This window comes from Ranitomeya variabilis, chromosome 4 (genome assembly GCF_051348905.1).
Source record: "Ranitomeya variabilis isolate aRanVar5 chromosome 4, aRanVar5.hap1, whole genome shotgun sequence".
Lineage (NCBI taxonomy): Eukaryota > Metazoa > Chordata > Amphibia > Anura > Dendrobatidae > Ranitomeya > Ranitomeya variabilis.
In genome coordinates this window covers 28,400,146-28,414,472 of record NC_135235.1, presented here as the reverse complement: position 1 = coordinate 28,414,472, position 14,327 = coordinate 28,400,146, and the positions used below count along the sequence as shown (strand labels likewise).

General features: G+C 42.5%; 1 protein-coding gene across 2 annotated transcripts in view; it reads left to right on the top strand.

Moving 5' to 3' along the window:
• The first annotated feature begins 6,659 nt into the window (after nucleotides 1-6,659).
• Nucleotides 6,660-14,327, top strand: part of LOC143768352 (C-type lectin domain family 2 member A-like) — a 51,534-nt gene continuing 43,866 nt past the window's right edge. For both annotated transcript variants that reach the window (XM_077257037.1, XM_077257036.1), the window contains exons 1-2: nucleotides 6,660-6,844; nucleotides 13,748-13,795. In XM_077257037.1, coding sequence (XP_077113152.1) covers nucleotides 6,781-6,844; nucleotides 13,748-13,795 — 112 coding nt within the window. In that variant the 5' untranslated portion in view covers nucleotides 6,660-6,780. The remainder of the gene's footprint in view (nucleotides 6,845-13,747; nucleotides 13,796-14,327) is intronic.

Below are 14,327 nucleotides of genomic sequence, written 5' to 3'. Positions count from 1 at the left end.
TTAAAATACAAATCGACCAAATAAATGGCTATAAGGATAAAGAAAAAAGAGAAAATTTCTTCTACTTCCAATAGATCCTTTTCCACCTGAGAAAAAGGGTGACATCTCTTTCCCGGACTCCTCTCCCCCTTTTCCTACCTCATTACTAGATCTATCAATACAACACCAAGTATGCTCATACCTTCACAACCTTCCAATGCTATTGTGCTTGATAAATTTAATATTACTAAAAACGATGTTATCATTACCTCTCAAATTGGTAATACCATTATATTTGACAACTCAAATGCTTCCAAAAATGGTACCGTTCCTTTTTTACCCCGTGCTCTGAACAACATACAATTAAATCAATTATTTCTTCCAAAAAAACAGAAAAAGAATAAATGCTATAGAGGAACAAGAGGTGGGAGAAAAAAAAGAGCGGAAAAATAATACCTTAGTAGCCAATGATGAGGGGGGTACTTCCAATATTTTTAATTTATCACAATGTGATCTAACAACTAATGAGACAGCTCTTCTCTCCGAAGGATTATCCTTTTGCCCTAATAATAAATCTATAATAGTAATAAATAATAATAAAGGACTTTGACCTCTTTTTGGACTTTGGATTTTCATTAGCATACTAACCCTAAAAAGACATTTTGCTAAAAACACTGCAAACAATTCCCCAGATGTTGAAGAAGATGCCCATGATTCTATAGATCTTTTTCTTCTAGATGTACCAAATAAATCTAATTTTCATCCTCTAGAAGACAAAAGCCACCAAATTAATGCCTTTAGTGACATTGTACAAAAAGAATTTGAAAAAATTACACGTAGTGCTTAGTAATAAAAAGAAGAAATCTAATCTTAATTTACGAGAGAAACAAGCATTGAAAGCAGTGTCACTTAACGATTTGATTGTGATTCGACCGGCTGGCAAAGGTGGAGGAATTGTAGTTCAGAATCGATGTGATTACATCAATCAAGTTTATAGGAGTCTGTCCGATGCTGATTATTATATTAAAAGCTCATCTAGTGATTATTCAAATTCTATTAAAACTTATAATGTTCTCATCGCCGAGGGTCTATCCCAGAATATTTTCAACAGTAAAGAGAAGAATTTTTTAAGCATCAAGAACCCCAGCATTCCTTTTTTCCACCATCTGCCCAAAGTGCATAAAAGTCTTCACAAAGAAATTTGTATTTTAAATGAGAATTGGTGCAAAAATATTATTTTATACAAAAGATTTATTGATGACTTATTTTTATTTGGGACAACTCCACTAATAATGTTGAAACTTTTATCCAGACAATAAATTTTAACAGCTGGGATCTTTCTTTTGCAGCGGTCTATAATAATCTTTCAATCAATTTCTTAGATGTTACCCTTTTTGTTAAAGAAGGAAAGATCTATAGCAAAACATTTTTTTAAAAGGTGGATACCAATGGTTATATCCATTATAGCAGTGGACACTACAACAAATGGTTAAATAACATCCCCAGCAACCAGTTTCACCATAATAGAAGGAACTGTTCACAAGATACCGAATTTAAAGAACAGTCCAATGTTTTAAAGAAAAGATTTTTTACTCAGAAATACCCTTCACATTTAATTAAAAATGCTTTTAAAAACTCAATTAAATTAAATCAGAGGACATTATTGGAGCCTAAAGAGAAAATAATAACTAATAATAATTATTCACTGAACGTTATAACGCAATTCTCCACTGAACACAAGGAGATACGTAAAGTTCTCCACAAGAACTGGTACATATTATTGAATGATCCCGTTTTAAACAGAATTCTTCCGAGAAATCTGGGGTTCACTTTTCGGAATGCCCCCACAATTAACGATTTAATAGCCCCTAGCTGCCTGAGATCCCATATAAGTTCTAATGGTTGTCACACCATTAATTCCATCAAAGGAATTTTCAAACGTGGCACCAGAAATTGCTTACTCTGTTCCAGTACAAACCATAAAGCTGACCATATAGTTTCCTTCTCCACCAAAGAAAAATTTATTATTCCTTTTTTTCTGAACTGCAATTCTGACTTTATAATGTATGTCATTGAGTGTCCTTGCAGTAAGCAGTATGTGGGGAGAACTACGCAGCATCTCAGACTTAATTCCCATCGCCACAGTATTAAAAAAGGCTTGCTTAATCATGGTCTGTCCAGACATTATGCCCTGATACATAATAAGGATTTTACCACTAAAGATCAGCCCAATTGATCATATACTTACACATGTACAGGTACCCAACAGATCCATGAAATTAAATAGAAAATATAATGGATTTATAAATTAGGTAGCCTAAAACCACAGGGTTTAAATGAAATAACTGAGGTTTTTATCTGATTAGTGCAGTTCCCCCCATTTCTATATATATTCAGATTTCAATGAATTTACATATATATATATTTCTATTCTTTATGCAGTTTTATATATATATATATATATATATATATATATATATATATATATATATATATATATATACCGGTATATATATATATATATATTTATATTTTATGTGGTTTTAGTTTTTTATTTTGATTGATAGACGTTTAATGGAATAACTGAGGCTTTATCTGAATGCGCAGCCCCCTTTTTTATATTTATATTTATTAATTTTATAAACCTTTGTGGTTTTAGGCATTTATACTTATATCTATTAAGATTAATTTATATAGATAATGTGTTTACTCGTAGCCTGTGCGGTAATTCTGTGTAATCCTATTCATATATATTTTTTCATACACTGCCTTATATATAAAAAAATCCTTCTTATATGTGTTATGTAGCAAATTCCTTATATTGGTGTAGTCTGAGTTTACTCTTGGGAGTGACCGTTTCCACTCCCTAAATTTATACAAACTGTCTCCTATATAATTGTTCCCTGAATATGGTCTATTTTATCCTGAGATTCAGTCCTGAGAGATGACGCTAATTGTGGTGGTTTCACGGGTTACAATTATCCTGACTGATGGGGGAGTTGATCCTCAGTCACTTTGCTTCCACGCCGTCCCTTCTCATCCTGCTGACCTTCTTATGATTTAAATTGTGAGTGCTTTACATAGACTCACTCCAGTTCCTCTGAAATACAATCATTAATGTTGTCTCTTGCTGCCTATGAGATCTTCTCTTCTCTGGATGTGGGAAGCGGTGTGTTCACTATATTCTGCTGTATTGCGCTTATTTGAGCGCCACTTGATGGTAACAGCTATCTCCGTATTGTCGCATATAAGATCCTTTTATAACATCATTTTAAACTCACTAATTATATTTACAGGAATTCTTTTAAATCACCACAAAGCATTGTATATATTTTTTTAATAGAAAATAATAAAAAATGATTTTATTACACATTTATTATTAAGATTCTAATGGACTATTTTGAGAAAAAGGATTTTGCTGGTCTCATGAGGTAGTCCAGCTGTAAGGTATCCGCTCTCGAACTGGAATGACCCTTTTATTACAGGTTCTTGTATATATATATTTATTTATTTAGTGGACATCGGATTTCTCTACTCTTTCTTTCTATTTTATTTCTTCTGCAAATGTTGCAACTTGGAACCTAGATATGTAAATGAAGTTAATAATTTTTTACTTTAAATACTTCTATAATATAGCCTATTAGAATTGTTAACCATGTGACATCTATGAACTTTGACACTATGTCATCTGACCTGTTGACGCTGATTTTTTTTTTTAAACTCAGAGTCCTTTCAAAACTATATATGCCTGTGATGGCTGTATTTACTGTGTGGTATTTCCTGATGAAGGGGGCATGAGACCCCTGAAACGCTTCAAATAAAACCACTGTGACTCTCCGACATTCTCCTGGAATTTATCCCTGCAGCAGCGCAGAGTTTTTAACTACGAATTCCCTTTGAATATAGTTCCACCAGTCTGTCACACTGCTTCTGGTGCAATAATGTCAGCAGTTCTTCTTTGTTTGATGGCTTGTGACTATCCATCATCCTCCTGATTACATTCCGGAGGTTTTCAGTGGGGTTCAGGTCTGGAGATTGGGCTGCCCATGACAGGGTTTTGATGTGGTGGTCTCTTAATTTTTGCCAGAGCTGTATATAGATTTACAAAAATGTCTCCACTGTCATCTTTGGGAATATACTGAGAATTATAGTAAATATGGCAATTTATTACACCATTAATTTTATATATAGATAATTGGAGCAATTTGTTCATTTTAATGGTTAACTATTAAAAGTTACATTTTAATTCACATCCCTTTCCGCCCTTGTCCCTTCCCTTATCTTAATCTGAACAAGCTGAGGCCACTCATGTGAATTTAACAATTGTTTGCTGAATTTATCCATTCTTTCAATGTTTGGTAAAGCTGCCTGTCAGAGTGTTTTGTGGGGTGTTGTTTTTTTACATTCCTGTATCTGCTATGAATGACTGTACAAGTTTTTAAATCAATGGAAGGGTAAAGGGGTAAAGTAATGAGCGATACGTAGTGAAAGTAGTGACAGTAATGTTTACTAAACATTTCACAACAAAGCCGGCGCTCATGACAGTTTTGTCTCCATTCAAAAAAATCGGTTGGATTATTCTGATCAGAGTGGGGTCAGTTTTTCTCGGAGGTGGAGAAAATAGAAAATAAAAAAAAGAAGTTTCTTCAGCTTCTCCATTATGTCAGTTTGTGAAAATCGGACCTACGCTCAGATGTCATCCAAGTGCAGTCTGATGTTTTCACAGACCCATAGACTTGCATCGCCAATCTGACACTCAGATAAAAATTTGGACATGTCACTGATTTTTTTCCTTGGACAAACCAAGCAGAGGAAAAATTGGACTTGTGCACAGTCCGGTAGAATAAGATGAGTATGACTGTTATCCATGAAAACCACAGATACCACTCGCCAGAGATAATTGGTCTTGTGCTAAAGGTACCTTCACACTCTGCAACTTTGCAACGAGAACGACAACGATCCGTGACGTTGCAGCGTCCTGGATAGCGATCTCGTTGTGTTTGTCAGGCAGCAGCGATCTGGATCCTGCTGTGATATCGCTGGTCGGAGCTAGAAGTCCAGAACTTTATTTCGTCGTCAGGTCGGCGTGTATCGTCGTGTTTGACATCAAAAGCAACGATACCAGCGATGTTAAGGTACCTTCACACTAAACGATAATGATAGCGATCCGTGACGTTGCAGCGTCCTGGATAGCGATCTCGTTGTGTTTGACAGGCAGCAGCAATCAGGATCCTGCTGTGATATCGCTGGTCGTTGCTGAAAGTTCAGAACTTTATTTGGTCGTCAGATCGCCGTGTATCGTTGTGTTTGACAGCAAAAGCAACGATACCAGCGATGTTTTACAGTGGTAACCAGGGTAAATATCGGGTTACTAAGCACAGGGCCGCGCTTAGTAACCCAATGTTTACCCTGGTTACCAGCGTAAAAGTAAAAAAAACAAACAGTACATACTCACCTTCGCGTCCCCCGGCGTCCGCTTCCTGCACTGACTGAGTGCCGGCCGTAAAGTGAAAGTACAGCACAGCGGTGACGTCACCGCTCTGCTGTTAGGGCCGGCACTCAGTCAGTGCAGGAAGCGGACGCCGGGGGACGCAAAGGTGATTATGTACTGTGTTTTTTTTTTACTTTTACGCTGGTAACCAGGGTAAACATCAGGTTACTAAGCGCGGCCCTGCGCTTAGCAACCCGATGTTTACCCTGGTTACCCGGGGACCTCGGCATCGTTGGTCGCTGGAGAGCGGTCTGTGTGACAGCTCTCCAGCGACCAAACAGCGACGCTGCAGCGATCGGCATCGTTGTCGCTATCGCTGCAGCGTCGCTTCGTGTGAAGGTACCTTTAAACATGGAGCTAATGACCTGTGAGAACGATAAGTGAGTCGCCGTTACGTCACTGGATCGCTCCTGCATTGTTCTGGAGCTGCTGTGTTTGACGTCTCTAGCAACCTAAACAGCAACGCTGCAGTGATCGGCTCGTTGTATATATCGCTGCAGCGTCGCTGAGTGTGACGGTACCTTAACAGACAGCAATCACTGTAGTCTGATCCTTTCATCTGTAGATCGGAATATGACTACACGGAGTTTGCTTGTAGTCTGTTACCATTGAGGGGCATAGTTCTGCAGAGGAGCCGAGTACACAACAGTGATCTAAATTCTGTCCTAATTCTAAGTTTACGAACATTACAGGACACACAAACATCACTGCTGGAGGTGAGTGATTGGCTGCAGTGGTCAGCTGACTGATGGACAACAGCTATCACGTCATCAGTAGAGACCACTGAAGCCCCAGGAACGTTCCCTGCTGTTTGCCCGATATTACCGCAGAATCCCTATAATATCTGAGTTTTCCAGTAAATTGTAGTTTTATCTGTAAGAACCGTGTGGAGATTAACAATCATGAGAACTGCACCAATATGTGGTCAGCAGCAGCGCAGAGCGGGATCTGTCACTGTGGGCTTCATGGTATTTATCCACGTTATCTAGAGCAAGACGTAGGAAAATGTGAGGGATCTGAGCTCATTGTTATTAGTTTCTGAGACAAAAGGGAGGAAAATGCAGAAGCCTCAGCCGGAAATGGGCAGTTCAGTCTCACTATTGTCTGTGAATGGCTGAAAGTTCATTCTATTTTCAGTTCCTGAATCTGACGTCTGTTTTTGCTCAGAGCAGGGCGTCTCCTGGCTGTTATGTACATAATATCTTCACCGAAAGGAGATATTCACAGAGGATCGCTGCTTTCTACTGAGCTTCAGGGCTGCAGCAAGTCTAAACTCTGATATGTGACAACTGACAAGCTTTACTAAAACCATGGGGGTGTGCGAAGAAGACGGAATGTTACACCTTGAGAAAACAATGAACAAAGAGAAATCTGGTGAGGATGGCAGGATATTTTATATTTAATAATTATCATTAATATTATCAGTCCTGTTACCAGTCCCCAGACCTAGGGACGGACACTGACAGCGATGAGCCCCTGTGCAGAACTCATGTCTGGGCCCCTCCATTAGGCCCCATCCACAAAAATACATGAATATTCACATTAAGATCAATATAAGAAAAATAGGCACATGCCCATTTAAAAATTACACGCATGTACATAGTAGACACATGCAGAAAAGAAATATTATATATACTGTATATATATTATGCACACACAGTGACATTTTTGTGATACACTTGTTAGCATCATTAAGCTATTTTGTTTTTTTCGTTCACCCATTCATGCCTGTAACAGTCACACCCAGGCTCGGACTGGCCCACCGGGAAATCGGTGGATCCCCCGGTGGGCCCCTGACTCTGACAGTGTCTGGCTTCACAGCATCGCTGCATGCACGATTTAAGCCCCCCCCATCCCCACTCAACAGAAGAGGAGAGAAAGGCTGAGCCCTTGCATTGCCGTGTATAAGGTAGGGTGGGAATCAGAGGCTCAGCTACAGCATAGGAGTGTGCGGGCTGGATCTCTTCCCTCTCTGGCTGGCTAGGATGTAGGGGGGAGGCTCAGCACAGCCATTCCCCCATCTGCACGCACTATGCTGTTCCTGGAGCTTCACAGCTTTAAGCCCCGCCCACCAGCACAGACCAGGTCAGGCTGATGGAGCATGCGTGCAATCACTGCTCCTGAAGAAAGTGCTAATGGAAGCGAATGATGGCCTCTGTCTGCGGCACTGCTGTCGTCGGCACTGTCAGGAGGGGGAGGGGAGGCTCAGGAGGAGCAAAGTGCTGGGCTGAAGTGAGTACTGGAGCTTCCTGTTTATGTCTCTATCCTGACTCTCTGCTGTTCTCGATTCCTGTTTGCCCCTCACAGCTGTGCTCTCCCTGCCCCCTCTACCCTGCCTTATAATTGATGATAATACCTTCCTCCACTGCTGTTCTGTGATGGTGACTGGGGGTCCCATCTTCATGGCGCTTGCTGCCAGAGATCCATCTTACTTCTGTGTGTAGAAGGGTATGTTTCCACGCTAAGTATTGGTAGCGCTTTTGCACGCACGGTGATTCCGCATGTGTTCATTGAACCGTGCGGAATAGCCGCATCTCCGCAAGATAAATAGACGTGCTGCGGTCTGGAAAGACGCGCCACATGTCCGTTTACGCAGGGAAGCCAGAGGCATCCGTACATGCATAGTGGAGATGAGATTTCATAAAATCCCCTCCACTATGCTGTAACATCTGGAGGCTTCGGATGTAGGCAGCGTCCAACCTGCAGCGTTTCTTGACCGTGGAAACATACCCTAAGATGTACAAATCGCATGTATACACTATTAGGGCCCCTTTCCACTTGCGAGATAAACATCTGTGTCTCGCATGTGAAAACCAAGCTCTGGAGCCGGCACTTGGGAGCGGAACATGCAGCCACACTCTCCGCTCCCAAGTGCCGGCGCCACAGCTTGGTTTTCACATGCGAGACAAGGACGTTTATATTGCAAGTGGAAAGGAGCCCTAAAACTAAGTACAGTGTGTATGTCTGCAATGCATTTATGTCAATAAGTGAATACTTGTGACATTTCTAGTGATAGACATTAAAAAGCATACATGGTTTAGGTAAAAGCGCCACAAAAAATGTACCTTTAAAAAAAATACCTGCCATTTTTATATGCAGAATGAATAATTAATATATCTATAATGTTATTTATAGAAAAAATATAATCGTAAAAAAAATTGCCACCTCCCATGCCCCAAGAAGTTAATAAAAGTAGATAATTAAAAGGGTTGTCCCATTTCAAAAATTACTCCATAAGCTCAGGGGTATAAAAAAAAAAAAACAAGCCATATACAACTGAGGCTATGTGCACACACTGCGGATTTGACACTGCGGATTTGCAGCAGTTTTTTCTGAGTTTACAGTACAATGTAAACCTATGGAAAACAAAATCCGCAGTGCCCATGCTGCGGAAAAAACTGCGGGGAAACGTAGCGGTTTACATTCCACAGTATGTCAATTCTTTGTGCAGATTCGGTTTACACTTGCTCCATAATAGGAATCCGCAGGTGTAAAACCGCAGGTGGAATCCGCGGAAAAAAATGTAAATCCGCAATGCGGTTTACCTGCACATTAACCAAAATCAGAGAGGAAAAACCTACACACCTTTCCATAGCGTGTGCACATAACCTGAGATTTAGGCTATGTGCACATGCTGCCGAAAGGTGTGCGGATTTTTCAGCACTGATTTTGGTAAATCCGCAGGTAAACTGCACTGCGGATTTACAGTGGATTTTCTGCGGTTTTTGTGCGGATTCCAGCTGTGTTTTTCACCTGCGGATTCCTATTATGGAGCAGGTGTAAACCGCTGCGGAATCCACACAAAGAATTGACATGCTGCGGAATGTAAACCACAGGCTTCCGCGCAGTTTTTTTCTGCAGCATGTGCACTGCGGATTTTGTTTTCCATAGGTTTACATGGTACTGTAAACTCAGGGAAAATTGCTGTGAATCCACAGCCGCCAATCCGCACCGTGTGCACATAGCCTAAAAGACTGCGCACATCCCAGTAGCTCAGGTTTTTTTTTGTGTCCCTGAACCTACAGAGTAATAATCTTTTAAACAGGACAACCGCATTGTCACAATCAAGCCCTTATATAAACTTAAAAATAAAAGAGTGGTCTCTGGGAAACTAAAAAAAAATACTGCCTAAAAGTGCACAGTTGTAGCTGGGATCACATCAGTATGTGTAGCCAAAATCGGGAAAGGATCAATCAGAGGAGAAGTATAATAGAAACACGTCACCACTTCTGTGTTTATCACCCACTCCTGGTTTCGGCTGCCAAATTCTGATGTAAAATACTGACCAAATACTGAACGTGTGAACGTGGCCTTAAAGAAATGGATCTGTCACATAACAGACAAAAATGGTGACTGACAGAACCAATTAAATACAGTACTCAGGTCTTTGTTGTTTCTGTTACAGTGTGCACCTTCTAGGAGGAAAAAATGTGCAGCATGTTGTACCTGTTTTTGTATTGAATATAAATGAAACTTAGGGTACCGTCACACAGTGCAATTTTGATCGCTACGACGGCACGATTCGTGACGTTGCGGCGTCGTATGATTATCGCTCCAGCGTCGTAGACTGCGGTCACACTGTGCAATCACGGCGCTGGAGCGATGCCGAAGTCCCCGGGTAACCAGGGTAAACATCAGGTTACTAAGCGCAGGGCCGCGCTTAGTAACCCGATGTTTACCGTGGTTACCAGCGTAAAAGTAAAAAAAAACAAACCGTACATACTTACCATCTGATGTCCGTCAGGTCCCTTTCCGTCTGCTTCCTGCTCTGACTGAGATCCGGCCGTACAGTGAGAGCAGATCACAGCGGTGACGTCACCTCTGCGCTCTGCTCTCACTGTACGGCGGCTCAGTCAGAGCAGGAAGCGGACGGCAAGGGACCTGACGGACATCAGATGGTAAGTATGTACGGTTTGTTTTTTTTTTTTTTACTTTTACGCTGGTAACCACGGTAAACATCGGGTTACTAAGTGCGGCCCTGCGCTTAGTAACCTGATGTTTACCCTGGTTACCAGCGAACGCATCGCTGGATCGCTGTCACACACAACGATCCAGCGATGACAGCAGGAGATCCAGCGACGAAAGAAAGTTTCAAACGATCTGCTACGACGTACGATTCTCAGCAGGGTCCCTGATCGCAGTAGCGTGTCAGACACTGCGAGATCGTAACGATATCGCTAGAACGTCACGAATCGTACCGTCGTAGCGACCAAAGTGCCACTGTGAGACGGTACCCTTACTCCTAACAAATACTACAACACAAAGGTGTACCTAGCCTGAGCATTGAAATGTAGAGTGGGCCCCTGGAGTCAATTCGACTGGTGGGCCCTAGGCACCCCAGTCCGACACTGGTCACACCTTTTATTTATGTAATGTTCGCACTATAAGGGTATGTTTCCGCTGTCAGGATGGCCGGCTAAGCCGCTCGGCGCTAAGCCCCGCCCCCTTTCTGGGACGCGATCATGCCGGATGTGTTAACTCTTCACATCCGGGATGATGGCTCTGTCCCATAGGGCCCTGTGTTATGCCTTGCGGGGACGCTGCGTCCCCGCAAGGTGTACGGACATGCTGCGATCTGAAAAGACGCGCAGCATGTCCGTAGTCGCAGGGCCGCCGCGTGCGGGTTTCCACGCATAGTGGAGACGGGATTTCATAAAATCCCCTCCACTATGCTGGAACATCTGGACGCTGCTTGTTTGACGCTGCAGCTCTGCGCAGCCTAAGGGTATGTGTCCACGTTCAGTTTTGCTTCAGGCTTTGGTCAGGATTTTATGCAAGTAAAATCCTGACCAAAACTGCACCTGAGGTCACTGGCAGGTCACCTGCGGTGTGCCTGCATGTTTTGCTCATTGTAGCAACATGCTGCGTTTTGAAAAAACGCACCGCATGTGCGTTTTCGCGGCAAAAACGCATGCGTTTTTTAACGCATAGTGGAGTCGGGATTTCATGAAATCCCCTCCACTATGCTGTAACATCTGGACGCTGCGTTTTTGACGCTGCGGAAAAACGCAGCGTCAAAAACGCAGCGTTTCCTGAACGTGGAAACATACCCTAAGACTTGTTTTTTGTTACCACCACCGTGTGTTGATCCCTATGTTATCACCCTGCTTAAGGCCATGTGTACACATTGAGCATTTGGTAAGTTTTTATACATCAGTATTTATAAGCAAAAACCAGGAGTGGGTGATAAATACAGAAGAGGTGACGTGTTTCTATTATACTTCTCTGATGTAAAATACTAAACGTGTGAACGTGGTCTAACAAGCCCTTTGTAAAGGTGTAAGTAATTTCAGTATATGAAAAAAAAAAATATATATATATATATTAGACAAAAAATGTTCTATAAAGCCAGGCCATGATGGGCTGAGCTTCACAGGAGGACAAAGGTAGAAGCCATGGGGGCCTTTAGCAGTCCCATGGCTGCCATCGCAACCCATTGATAATAATAATAATCTTTATTTATATAGCGCCAACATATTCCGCAGCGCTTTACAGTTTAACAGTTTCAAACACAACAGTCATAGGTAACAATGTTAACAATACAGTAATAAAGCAAAATAAGACGACCCTGCTCAATGAGGTGGGGGAGATACAAAGCACAGGTGTGTATTTACAATGACGTATTTACAATGATGGTCCAGCCATCTCTGCAATCCAATTTAGAGATGACATCTCCCTGAGCTCGGGGTCTCCTCTGTACTCTGCTCAGACAGGAGACATCACAGATCCTCCATAATATCATGGATCTGATGTACATGAAGAGCAGAAACCTCCAGACCAGGCCGGATACATTGTACACAGCACGAGCTGACACTTTGTTTCCTCCTTTATAACTTGGTTCCACCTCCACATACTGTGGTAAGGCTACTTTCATACTAGCGTTTTTTGCAATCCGTCGCAATGCATCGTTTTGCCGAAAAAACGCATCCTGCAAAAGTGCTTGCAGGATGCGTTTTTTCCCCATAGACTAACATTAAGCGACGCATTGCGACGGTTGCGCCGTGTTGTGGCGGACCGTCGGCTACAAAAAACGTTACATGTAACGTTTTTTGCTGCCGACGGACCGCCATTTCCAACCGCGCATGCACGGCCGGAACTCCGCCCCCACCTCCCCGCACCTCACAATGGGCCGGCGGATGTGCTGGAAAAATGCATCCGCTGCCCCCATTGTGCAGCGTATACAACGCTAGCGTCGGTAACCTCGGCCCGTCGCAGTAGTGTGAAAGAAGCCTAAGACTCAAGGATCACTCAGCCTCACTGGCAAAGAGCCAACATCATAGCTAATCTCTTCCTCACCCATCTGACTTGTTTACCAGTTATATATTAACCCCGCCTGGTTCCTGCAATAATTGCTGCAGACTTTGGATTCTTTATCTCCTGGTCACCTTTATTAGGGTATGTTTCCACGTTCAGGAAACGCTGCTTGTTTGACGCTGCGCAGCGCTGCAGCGTCAAACAAGCAGCGTCCAGATGTTCCTGCATAGTGGAGGGGATTTTATGAAATCCCGTCTCCACTATGCGTGGAAACCCGCACGCGGCGGCCCTGCAAGGCATATCACAGGGCCCTATGGGAGAGAGCGATCATCCCGGATGTGAAGAGTTAACACATCCGGCATGATCGCGTCCCATTAAGGGGGCGGGGCTTAGCACCGAGCGGCTTCGCTGCTGCGGCGATACCACCGCCCATCCGTACCGTGGACACATACCCTTAAGGTACCTTCACACTCAGCAACTTTCCATCGAGAACGACAACGATCTGTGACGTTGCAGCGTCCTGGATTGCGATCTATTTGTGTTTGACACGCAGCAGCGATCTGGATCCCGCAGTGATATCGCTGGTCGGAGCTAGAGGTCCAGAACTTTATTTAGTCGTCAGGTCGGCGTGTATCGTCGTGTTTGACAGCAAAAGCAACGATGTCAGCAATGTTAAACATGGAGCTAACGACCTGTGAGAACGATAAGTGAGTCACCGTTACGTCACTGGATCGCTCCTGCATCGTCCTGGAGCTGCTGTGTTTGACATCTCTACAGCGACCTAAACAGCGACGCTGCAGTGATCGGCTCGTTGTCTATATCGCTGCAGCGTCGCTGAGTGTGACGGTACCTTTAGTCATTTCTAGGTTTTGTAACTTTATCTTTGGAAATGTTCTGATGGACACAAACCTGCCATTATTCCCTGATAATTATTACTATTATTCCTCATTAATCTTTATTGCTGCTTTCTAGATTAGAATATTTTCCCTACATGCTAATATTTTTTTTTTTCAACTGTTCCAGAAGATATTACGAGGAAGATTGTGACCAACTGTCAAAAGAATAGAGCAGGTAATAATACATGATACATTTATCCGCTCTTTATAGCCATTGTGTGGATTCAATAATTATAACCAAAACACACCGGATGATCTTTCCCAGACAAGACTAATTGTGAGCTAAGCCTCGATTCCTTTTGCTCCCCATTCTGAGGAGGCTGGTTTGGCAAATGGGGAGGTAGGACATTAGTGATAAGGACCATCCATAGTTAGGTGCACCATGACCTGCTTGGAGGCTTTTGTTCTCTTTGATGAAAAAACACTAAGCACCTTGTATGTGTAACATTTGTAGTAATATTGGATTTCATGTGTTCATTAGTCGCAGTGTGTGGACACTTCTGTGTGTAGATGATGGCAGTCACTTCTTTACTTACAACCAGGGACAGGATCCAAATACAGAAGGAGCAGTTCACTGGTTTTTAGGATAAACCTATATTTCCAGTACTGACAGTCTACACACTGTATATGGGGGAGACTCTTCTCATAATACCAGGGGTGTAGCTATAGGGAATGCAGAGACATTAGTGTATGATGAGCTTGTGATA